The 17327-nt window shown below is 42.2% G+C and overlaps 1 protein-coding gene across 4 annotated transcripts in view; it reads left to right on the plus strand.

Moving 5' to 3' along the window:
* Window positions 1-17327, plus strand: part of LOC137414956 (E3 ubiquitin/ISG15 ligase TRIM25-like) — a 1058494-nt gene that overhangs the window by 1004379 nt on the left and 36788 nt on the right. The window contains exons 1-3 of one of the 4 annotated variants that reach the window (XR_013621840.1): window positions 135-307; window positions 6107-6740; window positions 11458-11553. Coding sequence is in view for 2 of the 4 variants with exons in the window: in XM_078770102.1 (XP_078626228.1) it covers window positions 6132-6740; window positions 11458-11553 (705 nt within the window). In the remaining 2 variants the exon portion in view is untranslated. Of the gene's footprint in view, window positions 1-134; window positions 308-6103; window positions 6741-11457; window positions 11554-17327 lie in introns of those variants that run through there. The other 3 variants (XM_078770102.1, XR_013621841.1, XM_078770101.1) reach the window with 3 other exon arrangements.

A 17327-nucleotide genomic window follows, 5' to 3' on the forward strand; every position in this document is an offset into this window, starting at 1 on the left:
CTGAGAAGGTAATGACGTCGATTCTCGGAACGTTGTTCACTTCCCCGAATGACGTCACTGCGTTAACGAATGACGTCACTTCGTTAACGTATGACGTCACTTCGTTAACGTATGACGTCACTTCGTTAACGTATGACGTCACTGAATAAGGCGTTCACTTCCTGGACCGGTTCCCTAACCACAGGAAAGTTTATCCGGTTATAGATTTTATTCCTTGAAGGACGAAAACGTTTTGTTTCTTCCTTTGTACATCTTTTGTCTTTGTTGGTGAAGCCTCAGCCTTCAGTACGCACCTGATAGTGATACGGTGAGTCCGATGCACACGCACACCAACAACGCACCACGAACACCGACCACGCACTTGTGTGTAGAACAGGTAATGTACCTATTTTTATCATGTTACCAGGTAAGTCAAAGAATGCAGACTGAGACTAGAACGGCATTCAGGAGAGAGCACGTACCTCCACCTGGTTAGCCATATCACTCAATGGTGAAGAATCACTGGATAAATCAAATAATTCTCATATCCAAATCCATATTCAGATCTTCACCAAAATCGAATCTGTTTGTCCTTGTCAGACACCCAACCTGTCCACCAAGTTTCGTACAAATCCGTCCACAACTTTTTGAGATATCGTGCTATATATGTGGGGTTTTTTTTTGCTCGATCTCTGTGGACATGGTGAAGAATCATGAAAAAGTTCCCAGATCCGGATCCGGAATTCAAATCTTCACCAAAATTGAATTACCTCTTCCTTGTCACGTACCCAACCTGCTCACCAAATTCCATCCAAATCGGTCCACAACTTTTTGAGATGTCGTGTTCACAAATACCTTCGGTGGTGGAGGTAATGGAGGAGGCACCAAGGGTTTTATAAGGAAAGATAAAGACTGTTTTCATCTTTTCCTTATCAACTGCATGAACTGTTTTTATTATTATTTTTGTATACACAGTCGAGGCTCGTGTAAGAGCTAGTCCGAGTACTCTGAACGGATCCGGCCGCATCAGGACAAAAGGGACAGGAGAGAGAGGTAAGGGGGGAAACACAAACAGCTGAGTTGAGGGAAAAAATGGAGGGAGACTTGGACAAACAATAGGGTGGTGGGAATGGGGGATAGGAGAGTATGCACAGGGTGGACAACATGGATAAAAGAGGGAAATTTGGAAGGACGAGGGATTGGGGTGTAGAGGCGGTCATTCAGGGTAGAAAAGTTAATGGTTTTGGAATGGGGGATGATCTGAGGTGGTGGTGAACGGTTGTTGGGGAATAAGATTGAAGAGGATGTGGGAGTTTGTTCCACAGGTGGTGGGGGGGGGGGGGAGAAAGGAGGGGAGTGGGGGGGGTATAGGGAGGGGATGGGGGGGGGGGGAGAAGAGGAACAAATGAGTGGAGGTGAGCAGTGATCCTGGATTTCGGTTGTTTCACCAGAAGGGGGTTGGTGGTGGACCATGTGAGACGTGCAGAAACCTGGGAAGGGGGTTGGAGGTGGGAAAAAGCACATATAGAGCACAAGGTGCAAGACCAGAACCGAGGCGGTAGAAGAGAGAGAGACCCCCGATCTGTCTGCAATGTCGGAGTGATAACCCCAAAGACGCCGCTTAATTGTAGGAGATTCCAGTAATCTTATAGGTCTTGGTTTCCATGGCGACAAGCTGAGTAAGGTGTGATGCAGGGGAGCCAGCCCAGAGGGGAGCACAATACTCCATGAAGCTGCGGATGAAGGCCTTGTAGGTGGATCGGAGTTCAGGTGTGCCAAGGAAGGACTTTGAACGACAGAGAATGTTCATTTAGCGGCTGGTTTTGGAGGCTGACTTTGAAATGTGATTTGCCCAAGAAAGATCCTGATAGTGAGACACAGGACTTTGAATAATTGAACTTCCTCCAGATGATTGTTAAGAAAGTAGATCGGAGGGTTTGACAGATTGTAGAGAGAGAGAGAGATGGATAGATAGATAGATATAGAGATATAGATAGATATAGATAGATAAAGAGAGATAGAAAGATAGATATAGAGAGATAGATAGATATAGAGAGATAGATAGATATAGAGAGAGAGAGATATAGAGAGATAGATAGATATAGACAAATAGATAGATATAGACAAATAGATAGATATAGAGAGATAGATATATATATAGAGAGATAGATAGATATAGAGAGATAGATAGATATAGAGAGATAGATAGATATAGAGAGATAGATAGATATAGAGAGATAGATAGATATAGAGAGATAGATAGATATAGAGAGATAGATAGATATAGAGAGATAGATAGATATAGAGAGATAGATAGATATAGAGAGATAGATAGATATAGACAGATAGATAGATATAGAGAGATAGATAGATATAGAGAGATAGATAGATATAGAGAGATAGATAGATATAGAGAGATAGATAGATATAGAGAGATAGATAGATATAGAGAGATAGATATAGAGAGATAGATATAGAGAGATAGATATAGACAGATAGATATAGACAGATAGATATAGACAGATAGATATAGACAGATAGATATAGAGAGATAGATATAGAGAGATAGATAGATATAGACAAATAGATAGATATAGACAAATAGATAGATATAGAGAGATAGATATATATAGAGAGATAGATAGATATAGAGAGATAGATATATATAGAGAGATAGATTGATATAGAGAGATAGATAGATATAGAGAGATAGATAGATATAGAGAGATAGATAGATATAGAGAGATAGATAGATATAGAGAGATAGATAGATATAGAGAGATAGATAGATATAGAGAGATAGATAGATATAGAGAGATAGATAGATATAGAGAGATAGATAGATATAGAGAGATAGATAGATATAGAGAGATAGATAGATATAGAGAGATAGATAGATATAGAGAGATAGATAGATATAGAGAGATAGATAGATATAGACAGATAGATAGATATAGACAGATAGATAGATATAGAGAGATAGATATAGAGAGATAGATATAGAGAGATAGATATAGAGAGATAGATATAGAGAGATAGATATAGAGAGATAGATATAGATCGATAGATAGATATAGATCGATAGATAGATATAGATAGATATAGATATAGAGAGATAGATAGATAGATATAGAGAGATAGATAGATAGATATAGAGAGATAGATAGATAGATATAGAGAGATAGATAGATTGATATAGAGAGATAGATAGATAGATATAGAGAGATAGATAGATAGATAGATATAGAGAGATAGATAGATATAGATCGATAGATAGATATAGATAGATATAGATATAGAGAGATAGATAGATAGATATAGAGAGATAGATAGATAGATAGATATAGAGAGATAGATAGATATAGATCGATAGATAGATATAGATAGATATAGATATAGAGAGATAGATATAGAGAGATAGATATAGAGAGATAGATATAGATCGATAGATAGATATAGATCGATAGATAGATATAGATAGATATAGATATAGAGAGATAGATAGATAGATATAGAGAGATAGATAGATAGATATAGAGAGATAGATAGATAGATATAGAGAGATAGATAGATAGATATAGAGAGATAGATAGATTGATATAGAGAGATAGATAGATAGATATAGAGAGATAGATAGATAGATAGATATAGAGAGATAGATAGATATAGATCGATAGATAGATATAGATAGATATAGATATAGAGAGATAGATAGATAGATATAGAGAGATAGATAGATAGATAGATATAGAGAGATAGATAGATAGATATAGAGAGATAGATAGATTGATATAGAGAGATAGATAGATAGATATAGAGAGATAGATAGATAGATAGATATAGAGAGATAGATAGATTGATATAGAGAGATAGATAGATAGATATTCATTCCAAGTGTTTGACCACCTTATCATTTTGTCAAGGTCTGAAGAGAGGGAAATGGCTGCAGCCTGCCTGTATGAGGGATGTCACGGCAGAAGATGGAATCATCAGCAAATAGATATAGAGGATTTTCTAGATCTCGAGGGTCAGATAGATCATTGATGAAGATCAGGAATAGGACTGGGCCTGTCGATATAATTAAAGCAGTTAAATTTGGTCTCAAATGAAATATCCATTTTAATCTTTGTTTACAAACCTGGGGAGACCAATGTTGGTGATCCGAAAGAAGCCCACTCTGACAGGACACCAGAGGATATTTGGAATAACAGGCTTGAAGAGATGCAAGACATGACATCACCAAAGACTTGACCTCGCATATCATTACATGACAGCTTCAGTTATCACCCTCGAGTGTCGTTCAACAGGACCATTTCATGTACTGCTTCGGGTGACGAAGGTTGTTCACACTTGATCACCAATGCAATGTCCAAGTGGTCAGTTTCATCCCTCTGAAGGACCAATACATATTTGATGTGTACGTTGTGATAAAAGACTTGGCACACTTGTAATCCTCTTGTATGAAAAGGCCTCGCCCTCCTCTTTGTATTTAAAATGTCATTAGCTCTGTTTGTTGTTAACAAGAAGAGAGATGTTTGTTTAATTTGATGCATCTGTGTTTGTAATATTTGGATAAATAAGAAACTCGGACACATGAGAACATTTAACCCATCATGTCCGTTCTCTACCATCACATTAATGAATGGTTTGTTTGAAATTACACTTGGTACTTATGAGGGTAGATTGCATGCAATCACAGAATCACAGAATAATAGAAAGCACAGAATCATTCCAGGATTGGTCTCCTATTTTTCCTGCCCCCGGTATCAAATCAGCCTGGGAATTCTTCCAGAGGAAGCTACTCTATCTTGTGCACAGATCCATCCCATCTCGTCTTCAGTTGTCCTATAATAGCCGCCCATGGGACACGAAATCCTGTGGCGAGGCAGTTGCTCTGAAACAGCTTCCCTTCTCTTGCTGGAAAGCAAACCTAACTGGGGTAATCTCCGATCATTCCACAAAGCCCACAACATGTGTGCGTCCACTCTCAGGAGAGACAGAGAACAACATCTGTCCAACGTCAGGAATGAACTTTCAAACTTATCTCCCTCCTCTAAAACCTGGTCGCACTTTATTAAGTCTGTCTCCAGATTATGTTCCCGATTCCTCACTTCCCTCTCCTGAAATGGCACCATGGCCGACTCCACTCATGAGAAGGCCGAATGCCTCAATTCTGTGAAGCTTATTGTGTCCGCAACCACTCGTTTTCTGTATGTACCCACCCTCCCCAGTTCAGTCTGACTGTTCCTGGACTCATGTGCATTTCGGACCTGTGAATATTGAGGTTTCTCGCAACCCTTGACTGATTTTGTAACAAGACTGGATGGCATCAGCTCACGTGTCCTAAAAACGGACTTTTCTGCGCTTGCACTTCCTTTTTCTGCCCCTTTCACCCTCTCATTTGCTGTCGGTCATCTTCCATCTGCTTGGAAATCAGCCAACATCACCACATTACATAAAAAGGTGCAAAATCTGAAACACCTTAACTCCAGACCGATCAGCTTCACCATCAACCTCATTTTGGTGAAAGTCACAAAATCCAAAATCTTCAATCTCATTCTCCCATTCAGGTTTTCAAGATAGTTGTTCACCACCATCTCAGATCATCCCACATAAGCAACGGCAATCTTTTCTGCCCTCGATATTTAGATCCTTTATGTTCTGTTCCATCCTGATCCATTCTGTGTTGTTCCTTTTACATGAGCCTTGACTTTCTCTTCAAAAAGAGGAACTGACAGCCGAAGGCTCCTCACTGCCATGGGCTTTGCCACGGAACGATGGCGCGCCTGTTGTCAGCGAGGAGCCGCTATGATGGGCAAAAGTCTTTTTTTTTTTTTTTACAATAATTCCATCTCTTTGAGATTATCAACTTATGCTCATTGGCTTGGGGAGTGGGGAGAGGAGGAGGAGGAGGGGGAGGAGGAGGAGGAGGAGGAGGAGGAGGAGGAGGAGGAGGAGGAGGAGGAGGAGGAGGTGATGCTAGAGGTTGGGGAGGGAAGGAACATCACCAGGATGATTGCTTTTCATGTGGATTGGTTGGGTTGTGTCTTGTTTTCTAAGTTAACAACTGAGTATTGTTTAAGATTTGCTAATGCTGTCTCTTTTGTAACCACTATCTGACCAGCAGGTTCCATCTCTCTCTTCCTGGGGAAATGGCGTCTTCTTATAGCGAAGATAGCTCCAATGAGCTCACATGTGCTATCTGTTTGCAACTGTTTGAAGAGCCAGTTTCACTGCATTGCGGACACTCATTTTGTTCTTCCTGTCTCGAGAATTATTGGGAAAGCAGAGAAGAATCCACTGCCTGTCTTTGTCCAAATTGTCGTGAGGTTTTTCCTCAAAAACCAAAACTCCATAAGAATGTGATCCTTGCAAGGTTGGTAGAACAGATGAAGCTGAGAGAAGGTGAAGGTAGTCACTGTGTTGGGAGTCAAGCTGAGGGAAAGGATGGTGAAGGTGATGATGTCACAGTGAATGTGGGAGGCTGTGAGAGTCACTGTGAGGTGTCTAATGAAGGGGCAGCCATGCGGTGTGTACCGTATGAGACCCTGTGCTGTGAGAGACATGTGAAGCCCCCTAAACACAAAGGGCACAAACCTTTGGAGCCGGAAATGAAAGTGGAAGATCCTGGAAGTACCGAGCATGGGAACTCGATCCACTTCTACTGCAAGGACGATGAGACCTTGGTGTCTCTGATGTGTAAAGCTGAACATCAGGACCATGAAGTTGTACCTGTGGAGGTGGCTCTTGCCGAATTCAAGGTATCTGAATCAGTTCAAAAATATTTTTCTCATTTCTGTGTAATTTGCTAAGGAATTGGTTTTGGCTTTTAATGAAATATATGAACGAATTGGTTACCCTCCTTGTTTTAAAAAGACAGTCAACAATAATCATTTGAAATAACCGGCCGAGACTGCAACCATTGTCCCACATAGGTGTTGAGGCAGCAATGTAACCTGGTGTTGAGGACTCTCAAAGAAGAGCAGACCACTTGCTACCCGCAGTCCAGGAATGAATTCGTAATTTGATTGTTACCAGTGATAACTCGCCGACATTTTAGAAAGGACAGTGTGGGAACTTTAACATCCACCAACTAATAAGACCAGAGAGGACACCCAGTTTCAACGTCTATGTAAGGGACGGCAGACACATTGAAGTAATGCCCGGGCATTAGGGTGCACACGGTGCCCCTTTAAATATATATATTTATAGAATCGATCTGTCCCTGGTCTCAATGTATTCCTATACCGAAATAAGAAAGCCAGGCAAACTTTCAAGAAGATTGGAAACTATTTATGTGTCCCACCACTGCTTTGAATATTCACTGGCGAAAACAAATAAACGGCAATAAACGCTTACAGAAATAGGTGGTATACATACAAAGGACACATGTAGGGATTTATTTTGTTAGCAAACATCGACAGAAAATATTAATGCATGACAGACATAGTTCAGATATTGATATAAAGTACATTTTATATTCCTTCACAAGTTCACACATGTATTCAACAATGTATTAATTTAACATAATGGCCAATTTGGCTAACATTCACAAAACAGAAAGGCAACAAACTCATGAATCAGCTGCTTATGACTTTTTGTCCAACAATGTCTTTATTGTCCCTGACTTTTATCATCTGGTTCAGTTGTCCTTTTTCTCAGATTGGGCCTCATCTTTCTGTTCTCTTCAACAACTTGGAGAACATTCTGATAGTGCTCTTCACCGCGAGCAGCTGCCAAGAAGTCGGAGCTCAGCTTCACGCCTCGTTCTGCTGAATCATTCACTGCATTGATTGCTCCAACATTGATCAAGGCATTCTTGTAGAATTCTGATTCAGGCCACTCGGAAACATCCAGGGACAGGAACCCTGCTTCCAGCTTCAGAACATGGAAGAAAAACCATGAATCTTCGGTGACAAAGTCAGCAAGTTTTGAGCCGAGATTGACTTCTGTTGGGAACCTTGGTTTGCCGAAGCCTGTTCCGAAACGATTCTCAGGAAGCTGGCACGGTGCGTCAGGTCTTTTTTGGAGCAGTTGGTCTGCAAGTAGGCGACACTCATGAGCTGGGGTGTTACTGCTGAATAGTGCCAGTGGTATTAGCTCTCCGGTAAGGTACCACAGGTGTCGACTGAACGCCTTCAGTGCGCTACTGGCCACTATGGTGTTGAGTTCCTGATACCATAGCAGCTTCTTGTGCAGGAGGAGGTCATTCCAGGGCGCATCTACACTGATGGAGCATTGCATCCACCAAGTGGAATAGACGAGTGTTGCAAAGGTGACGAATTCTCTGAGCTTCTTTCCCTGGTGCTTGGCTGTTATTGTTCCAGATGGGAGATCCTGGATTTGTGTCTCAAACAGGCAGATTTTCAAACAGTAGATCAATTTCGCCAGCCACCTAGCTTCGTGTAAGGCACCAGGACGCTGAAATGTTGTAGTAGGGTAGTCAGGATCGAGATAGACTGCACACAGCTGTATAAATTATTTGTAGTCGTCCCGTTTCTGGTCAACTTGTGATGTCACTAGTTGCAAGGTTTCTGCACGCCATTCATCAATTAGATCTTTACCTTCCTCAGGAAATGACACTAACTGTATTCGGTGCAGTGGCTGATCGCTCTCATGGGGAACCAAGTTCCAATTTTTCCTGAGACGAGTGAACAGCATGACATCTGGAGACTTGGATGTCTCGATCTTGAGATCCTCAAACACGTGCGTAAGAATGACTTCTCCTACATGATGCCGACAACCAGACCACAAAAGTGGATGTTCTAGGGTTTCCTGTATCTGAATGCATGCTGCGGACACATGCCCTGTGTTGCTAGCGGTCGTATCAAACACCATGTTGCAAATGGAGTCTGTGCAGTTCCAACTGCACAGCAAATCAAATGTGAGCTTTGAAATGATTTCTCCAGATTTTTTATCAGTTCCAGGTTTGTAAGCAGGCACACCAAGAACCTTGATGTCTGTCACATCTCCAACCGCCACAGTCAGCCGCTCCTCATTTTCATATTTATTTGTGAGCGAGGGAAGCATCTTGCCATCCCAGTGAAGAGAAGCAAACTGTGGAACATCCCACTTCTGGTAACTTTCAGCTATTTGCTTTCCGATTTCTCATCTGGATTTATCAGCCACAGCATACGATGTATATACTTTGGACACATCCCCTCCAGCTTCCTGGACGAATGCCTCAGTGAAAGCAGCCTGTTGTGATGGAGTCATCTTCATTCTGGTAGCAAGTGCAACCATTTTGGGGGATTTCATGATGTTATGAGGTATGAAAGCCTCTGTCCCAGAATGTACCACTCGTCTGTGCTTTCTTCTCAGATGTGTATCCATAGAGGTTCCTGGCAAGAGATCCACTCCATCCTCGGTGTCACCAGGATCAGTATCAGAACTGCTCTCAAATGTTGCTGTAGCAGTTAACTCCGCCATCTCAGCTTCTGCCTTTTCTTGCCTTCGTCTGTCCAGAAGCTTGCGTTGTTCTGATCTGTTTCTGTTTCGCGAGGGAAGCGTCAAAACCTCCAAAGCTAGCAATACGATCTGTCTTCATGGACTGCAGGAATTTGATGTCCTCAGGAGTTTTCATTTTCTCTGCAGCATCAAGCGGCCAGAGTGGGAATGTTTTGGAAAGATCCTGCTCATGTTCATGGACCTTGCTCAAAACAGTTGGCATGTCACGGCGACTTTTGGGGATTTGTCTTAGTTTGGAGTTCTCATCGTGCAGCTTCAAGATCTTTTCACATGCTTTGCGATCACATATCAAAGGAACGTTTGCTTTCTCATAAAAAGGCTGAATCTTTGCAAGCACCAGCTTGGAACAATCCCACTTCGTTTTGTTGGTAGAATATCCATCCTGTATATGGAATATCAGACACCGAAGGACCTGTAGTGCTGTAGGCAAGCGAGATCCAGTTATTTCTGAATCAACGTCCGTGATCGATTGACCTTGTGCAAATATCTCAGAAGAGTTTCTTGTTTTCATTCTACTAGATCCTGCTGCAGTTGCTGGCGAGCCTGGCATAGATTCATGCTTGAGTTTATCAGTTGAGCAGATATCAAGAACACCAGCATCTTGTGATGATTTATCCTCCTCCATAATATTTCCTCTCTGCTAGTAATTCTGGCAGTGCACACAAACATATCACAAATGTGTGTCAATATCTACAACTGGGTAATAGCATCTGTGTCATGACAGGCCAAAGGCAAACATGTCAGCTACATCAGGATCAGTTCCTGCATAATGCATATACTTGCTACAGAGCAGATCAGTCAATCAGCTCATATTGTGACTGCATTGTTATGTCTAGACAATGTCTAGACTGTGCATGTCTAAAAATAGCCCGAATCTAGCACCAGTTTCCATGGCAACTGTCTGGACATTTCATCCCTGGCATTTCTATTTACAACTTTACACAGGTAAATCAATTCACATTGAACTCTCAAGAAAAAACAACAACAAATAATGATACTAGTGCTGGAATTAAAGACAGCCTATTTACCATAATATTGTTATAATGGCGGCTTATGGCCATTTTTGTGGAAATATTCAAGTGAATGGCGGGACACATAAATAGAGTCCAATTTTCATAAAAATTGACTAGGACTATTATTTTAATGATTGGAACAAAATAAAAACAGGGACAGGGCAATATGCTCAAATGGGGGCACCGTGTGCACCCTACCGGGCGTGTATGTCGGAATACACTCCTCGTGTAACATCTTTCTCGTTTATAATGGTGGATTGTAGTTTGTGGATACAAGAGTGTGGGGTTTAGCTTATTTCCATATTTATCCAATCATATTCACAAATCAATATTTAAACCCAAATTCTCTTAACCACATGATGTGCTTCCTTCACAGATCAACATAAGTGTCTTGTCATGCTAATGTCTGTCATTAATTCAGCACAGTCTCGCCAGCCTGGTGTTGGCTTAGCGGTGAGGGTGCCAGCTTGGGATCCGAGGATCCTTGTTTCGAATCCCGGTCGATCGTTGAGTTAACGCGAGGGAGGTTGATTCAGCCTGTCATCCTTCTGAGGTCGGAAAATTGAGTACCAGTTCACTGGTAATTCCCTGTGTGTCGCAAGAGGTGACCAACAGGGTTGGCGGCAGGAAGGGCATCCGGCCATAAAACATTGCTTCAAATAGGGGACCACGGTGCCCAAAAAAAGGCCAACCCCCGCTCTGCGGAGGAAAATGGCCTCGAAAGGTGGTTAACTTTTCTTCTCGCCAGCAATCCTCCTGCCAGGTGATGTTTCCAGAATCCACATTTGAGTTCATGTTCCTCTTTTCTGTTTTCATCCTGCACCGGCGTCATTTAAATCAAGGACATTTTTCCAGGTTCAACTCGTAATCTACAATCATTGTGATATTTCTCACAAATGTATTTCAAGTCGATATTTAAAATGATTGTAAAATATTTAATTTCCATTTTAATTTTGCTTTTTTATTTTGTTAACTGAAGTTTCTTTAATCCATGCAGGGAATTTTGGCTGCAAAGTATCCTCCTCTCGTTGAGTCGATAAAGCAAGTTGGGTCCCAGATTCAGCAGGTGCATCAAGAGGTTCGGGATACACAGGTAAAGGACATCAATGATTGGCTATCATTATAATTAAATGAAAATATAACATGGAAAAACATTACAATCTGCATTTTAAGAGATTATCTTTTTCGTATATTTACATTAATTGTGAAACAAGATTGAGGCTTATTGGAATTTTTTTTTACATTATAACAAATTAAAATTGGACAAAACAATAAAAAGAGAATCAAGATGGATGGGAATAAAATAAAATAACATTCCAGGTGATCGCAGAAACAATTACATAGAGATGTTTATAAGAGACTTTAAATCCTTACTGTTTGTTCTTAGGAAGATGTTTTCATGTTTTCTTTCAACTTGCATTCATATTTCAGACCCATACTTTTTGATTCAATAATATATCAAAAATTGTCTCGTTAATACGAATCTGGACTTGGGAAATGTTGAAACCCCGTGGTTTGGTGGAACTGACCAGCATTGCAGCCGGGAGTGTTTCCATTTCTGCTTTATTTTTATGGCATAGCCCATATAGTGGGGGGGCCTATGTAATCAATTTCAAGTTCATGTGCAGTTCATGTTAATTTTGGGCAACCACTATAAATGTATTTTACTGGGTCCTACTAATCGGAAAAATGATGTCGCCATTTTTTTTCCTGTTGACCTTTAGTTACCTTGACTCAAGGTCAAAGTTCAAACGTCATTACAGTGACCATACTTCATTCAAAGTATATCGACCTTGGTACCAAAATGTGGCAAATTTCACAAGAAACATTGATTATGACATTTGTTTTGTCATTTGCCCTCAGATGTTTGCAATATGCAAATTAATAAGCAAATGACCTAATTAGAGAAAAAATATGCATAATTAACATATAGTCTTCACCATGCCCCCCCCCCCCCTCTCTCTTCCTCTCATCCGATGCTCCCCCATTAGTTCGAACCTTGAGGCTTGGTTCTCTCCAGGCATCAAAAGTGAAGTTATTTTTCCATTCGTGTGTTTGTCAAATTTCCACTCGTTATTTCATCGTCTATGCGTTATTGTTTGTTTATAGTTAGTTTTGGTTTGAATTTTCCTGTAACGCGTAATTAATTAATCGTGTTCTGTTTGCTCTGTGTGTGCGGCCTTGTACCGTGAGGCGACCCCCGTCGGTGGTTAACTTAAGTTCCTTACTTCATGTTTTGCTTGGTTCTTAGATTTTTTCCCTTCTCCCCCGAACATATACTCTTTGTCTAACGTTTTATATCTCTCCCCCACCCCCAAAAAACACAAACAAACAAAAAAACCCAAAAACATTTATTTCCTTTTCTCCACGTTTGCTGTTTTCGTGTGCTTCTGTCCACGTGTGCTGTCTCGCCCCGCCCCCATTATCTCCTTGCCTTACACCTTTTGCCCTGTTCACGTGACTCGTGGTTGTCCATCTAAGCCCTCTCCCCATTGGTACTTTGTGAATATAATATTGTTCTTCATGGTTCTGTTTAAATATTATTTAAATATGTTGAAACTTTCCCCTGCAGTGTTTTATTCAGTGGTATATTACAACACGCTGTTTTTCTTCCTATTTAAAAGGCTTTTTTCAATTTCCTCTCCAACTCATTCCACTTCAAAAAAAATAATAATTCAATCTCTTATAATTCTTCCTCGCTGCGTGTTCTAAATTCACATTTATTCCACCCCTCCTCCATCCTTAATCGGATCGCTAAATTGGAAATCTCAATAAACCCAATTTGTTATCAATGTTCGTCTTTCATTAATCATCCACTTTCTAAACTCCCCCCCCCCCTACCCCTCCACTCCTAAACTCCCCCCTTGCCCCTCCCCTTCAAATCTCCCCCCCCCCCCATACCATTCCTCTCCAATTCTCTCCCCTCCCCCCTCCTCAAAGCCACCTCCTCCCCACTTCGTCTCCCTTCTATCTCATACCTTCACCTCCCCCAGTTCCCCAACCTTCTACTTTTTTCACCCCCCCCCCCACCCCCCTCAAACAAGCCCTCACTGTGCCTCATCCCATCAGCATCAAACCTTTCGTCCTCCTCATCCTTCCCTTTCTTGTAACTCTTCTGTAATCTCTGACACACTATCAATTGCTCTCCCTACCTCCCCGTCTCATCCTTCATTAGACCCTACCCCTCCCCTGTCCTACACCCGATGCTCCCCCTCTCTCCTCTTTAACGGTATGGACCTTAAACATCCGGGGCCTTCGCTCAAACATGATTGATCTCTCCATTCAGGTTGCTTCTGACAATCCAGACTTAATCTGCTTAGCAGAAACTTTCCTTCTTCAAGATGTCTCTGATTCCTTAATATCTCTCCCGGGTTACTCCCTCCTCCGGTATGATAGACCTGAGCCTCGTCCTGGAGGTGGGGTTGCTATCTTTATCAAAAACTCTCTTCCTCACTCTCCTTGCACTGCACTCTCTCCACCCCACCACCAGGAGTACCTTTGGCTACGGCTTCCTCTCCGCTCCCACCTTTTGTTCATATGTGTTCATTATGTGTTCATACATTTCGCTGTCTGACAACATTGACCAACTTCTATCCACTCATCCCAACTCTCTCTTTCTCATATATGGCGACTTCAACTGTCATCATGCCAGCTGGCTGGATGTAGGTTCCTCTCTCACCAGTCGTGGCACCTCAGCAAAGGACTTCTGCGACTCATTGGGACTGACACAATCTGTCAATTTCCCGACCCGGATCTCAGTCAATAGAATATCTTCTCCTCTAGACTTGGTTATGACAAGTCTATTTATTAGTCGGGTTATTTCCCGACCCGGATCTCAGTCAATAGAATATCTTCTCTTCTAGACAATGGACATCCGTCCATTGTTGAGACAGCAGAAGCAGCATGTCGAGAATAGAGTGGCCTACTCTGAATCCCTATTGATATAAGATCAAGCCATTGGAGAAGACGAAGGATTTAATGTCAGAAGTGATGATGGAATCCATGGAATCGTCTTGTCTGTAAGGCGAAGAAGTCTGACCATGTTACTCCCCTTCTTGAATCTTTACACTGGCTGCTTGTCTCTGCTCGTGTGCAATACAAAATTTGCACACTATGTTATAAATCATTGTGTGGAACGGGACCTCACTATCTCTCAGATTTGCTCACTCTCTATGAACCTTGGCGACGGCTTCGTTCAAGCGACGACTCTATGACCTTAGAGCCGCCGCGCACCAGCACCAAGTCGTTTGGCGAGAAATCCTTTTCCTTTGCTGCACCTCTGCTCTGGAATGACTTGCCTTCCTCTGTTCGACATGTTGACTCTCTTCCTGCCTTTAAAACCTCCCTCAAAACCTATCTGTTTCACAAGTCTTTTAAAGTCTAAGTCCTGTTTTCCCTTTGGTTTGAGGTGGGACAGAGATCGAGAGAATGTCTGTGTACATGTGCGGGGGAGGGAGGGGAGGAGGAGGGGGAGTACACATCTGTGGGTTTTGAATGGGGAGGGAGAGGAATAGGGCAAGAGTGAAGGTGTGTCTGTGTGTGTGTATGTTTGTGTGTGTGTGTGTGTGTGTGTGTGCGGTGTGTGTGCGTTCGCATGATAATGTAAAGCGACATGAGGGTAGTTTACTCTGCTTGATGGGGCTATATAAGACTCCTTTATTATTATTATAATTATTATTATTAGTAATAATAATAATAATACATTTATTTTAAATAGCACTTTTCAAGAAGCTCAAAGACGCTTGCATTTTATTGCATATTATGATTATTATTATTATTATTATTATTATTATTATTATTATGACAAACTTCCCTGCAAATGTCTGCTGCTCTTCTTCTGCTCCAATTGGTTCTTCTGATCGTGTGCTTGTGTTACGTGCTCCTCCCCGACCCCCTGGTCATGGTGTACCTCCGAGCCCCGAGAGGAGCCACGGCAGAAAAATATGTTATTCTGTGTCCGAAACCAATAGTGAAACCACACCAAGGATTATCAACCAACCAATATTGTATTAAAAGCACACAAGAATAACGATACAACCAATGGCAATCAAAAGTACACTCGATACATTTTATGATGGTACCATCAGCTAAAGTAAGATGACTCACTGCTCTCCAAGTGAGTGAAAAAGGAACACTCCTCAATGTCTCTATAACTCAAAGGTGATCCCCTCCAGCGAGTGTCAGAGCGAGTTCGAATCGAGACCCGCACCCCGTTGATGCTGACGAGGCGTAAGTGTAGGCAAAGTGTAGCAAGTCACGTGGTCCAAAACCAAAGGCAAACTCGATGTGCACATTCACAGTTCAATCAGCGAACCGCAGCGTAATCTTCAAACGCAGCGTTTGCGCACACACATCCCCGACAGACGACAGGATGGTGAGAAAAGCTGACGCGTAGCAAAACCATTTTCGGTGAACGAAGCGCGAGGGTCAAAATGGCCGACGGCTCTTACTTGAGACGAAGCGACCCGGCGAGGATTCTTCAGAATCTCCACACCTAAACCTGACTACGTGGGTTTCTCAATCCTCCAGCGATAACACCTATCGCAGGAAATTCCTTTCAAGGAAACTCAAAGTTCACTCGCGACTTTCGTTCGATAACGCTCGCTACGGAGCTGGAAGCCACGCGTCTTGTCCGACTTCACTCGCCACCTTCTTCCTCTTCTTCCTCTTCTTCCTCCTCGTCGTCATCCGGTTCCGGTTTAATTCAAAACATTAATTCTTTTTACCTTTTGAAAACGGTTCATAAACAATAAACCCATGGAAGACAATAATAGTACATAGAATCAGAAATATTTCAAGTGGAGGATAACCCCAACAACGGAAGTGACGAATCCGTTACACTTGTTAAAGTGGACATCTCTCTGGCCATTCTCAGAGAGCCTCCTCGGCGTCGACGAGTCTGGCATTTCACTCAGGCTGACTGGCACGGTCTTCAAGCAGCCATCAATCATCTGGACTGGTCTCCCATCTCCACTGCCTCTGACATCAATTCTTCCTGGGAATTCTTCCAAAGCAAAATGCTCTCTCTCGTGCACAGATTTATCCCATCTCGTCTTCAGTTGTCTTACCCTTCCTCCCGTCCATGGTACACTGAATCTTGTGGTGAGGCAGTTGCCCTGAAACAACTTGCCTTTGCCTCTTGGAAGGCAAATCCAACTGAAGGCAATCTCAGTTCCTTCCACCAAGCTCAAAACAAGTGAGTGTCTACCCTCTGGAGTGCCAGGAAGCACTATCTGTCCACACTCAAGAATGAACTCTCAAACCTGTCTCTTTCCTCCAAAACTGGTGGTGTCTGATCAAATCCATTTCTGGTATTTGTTCCCCCTCCATCCCCTCCCTTACCTCAAATGGCTACACAGTTGACACCGCACGTGACAAAGCCGAATGCCTCAACGCTGTGTTTGCCTCAAAATCTTGTGTCCCAAACCCAACTCTCTCTGTTCCCACCTTACCCAGTCGAACCCAACTGCTCCTGGACTCTGTGTCCTTCTCTCCTGATGAGGTGGAGATGTTTTTGTCAAACCTTGACTCTGATTCTGGGACCTGACGGCATCAGTCCACGGGCCCTAAAATCCTGCTTTGCCGCTCGATCTCACCCTCTCTGTTCTTTTCACCCTCTCTTTTGCTCAAGGTCATCTGCCAGCATCTTGGAAATCAGCAAACATTACCACTTTACACAAAAAAGGTGCTAAAACAGATCCTAGCAACTACAGTCCAATCAGCCTGCTCCCAATTATCAGCAGTCATGGAATCCATCATTGCTTCGGATATCAAATCCTTCCTCTTCTCCAATGGCTTAATCTCCGATCATCAATTTGGATTCAGACCAGGTCATGCTACTCTGGACATGATGCTTTTGCTGTCAAC

This window comes from Myxine glutinosa, chromosome 1, assembly GCF_964187855.1.
Source record: "Myxine glutinosa chromosome 1, kmMyxGlut1.1, whole genome shotgun sequence".
NCBI lineage: Eukaryota > Metazoa > Chordata > Myxini > Myxiniformes > Myxinidae > Myxine > Myxine glutinosa.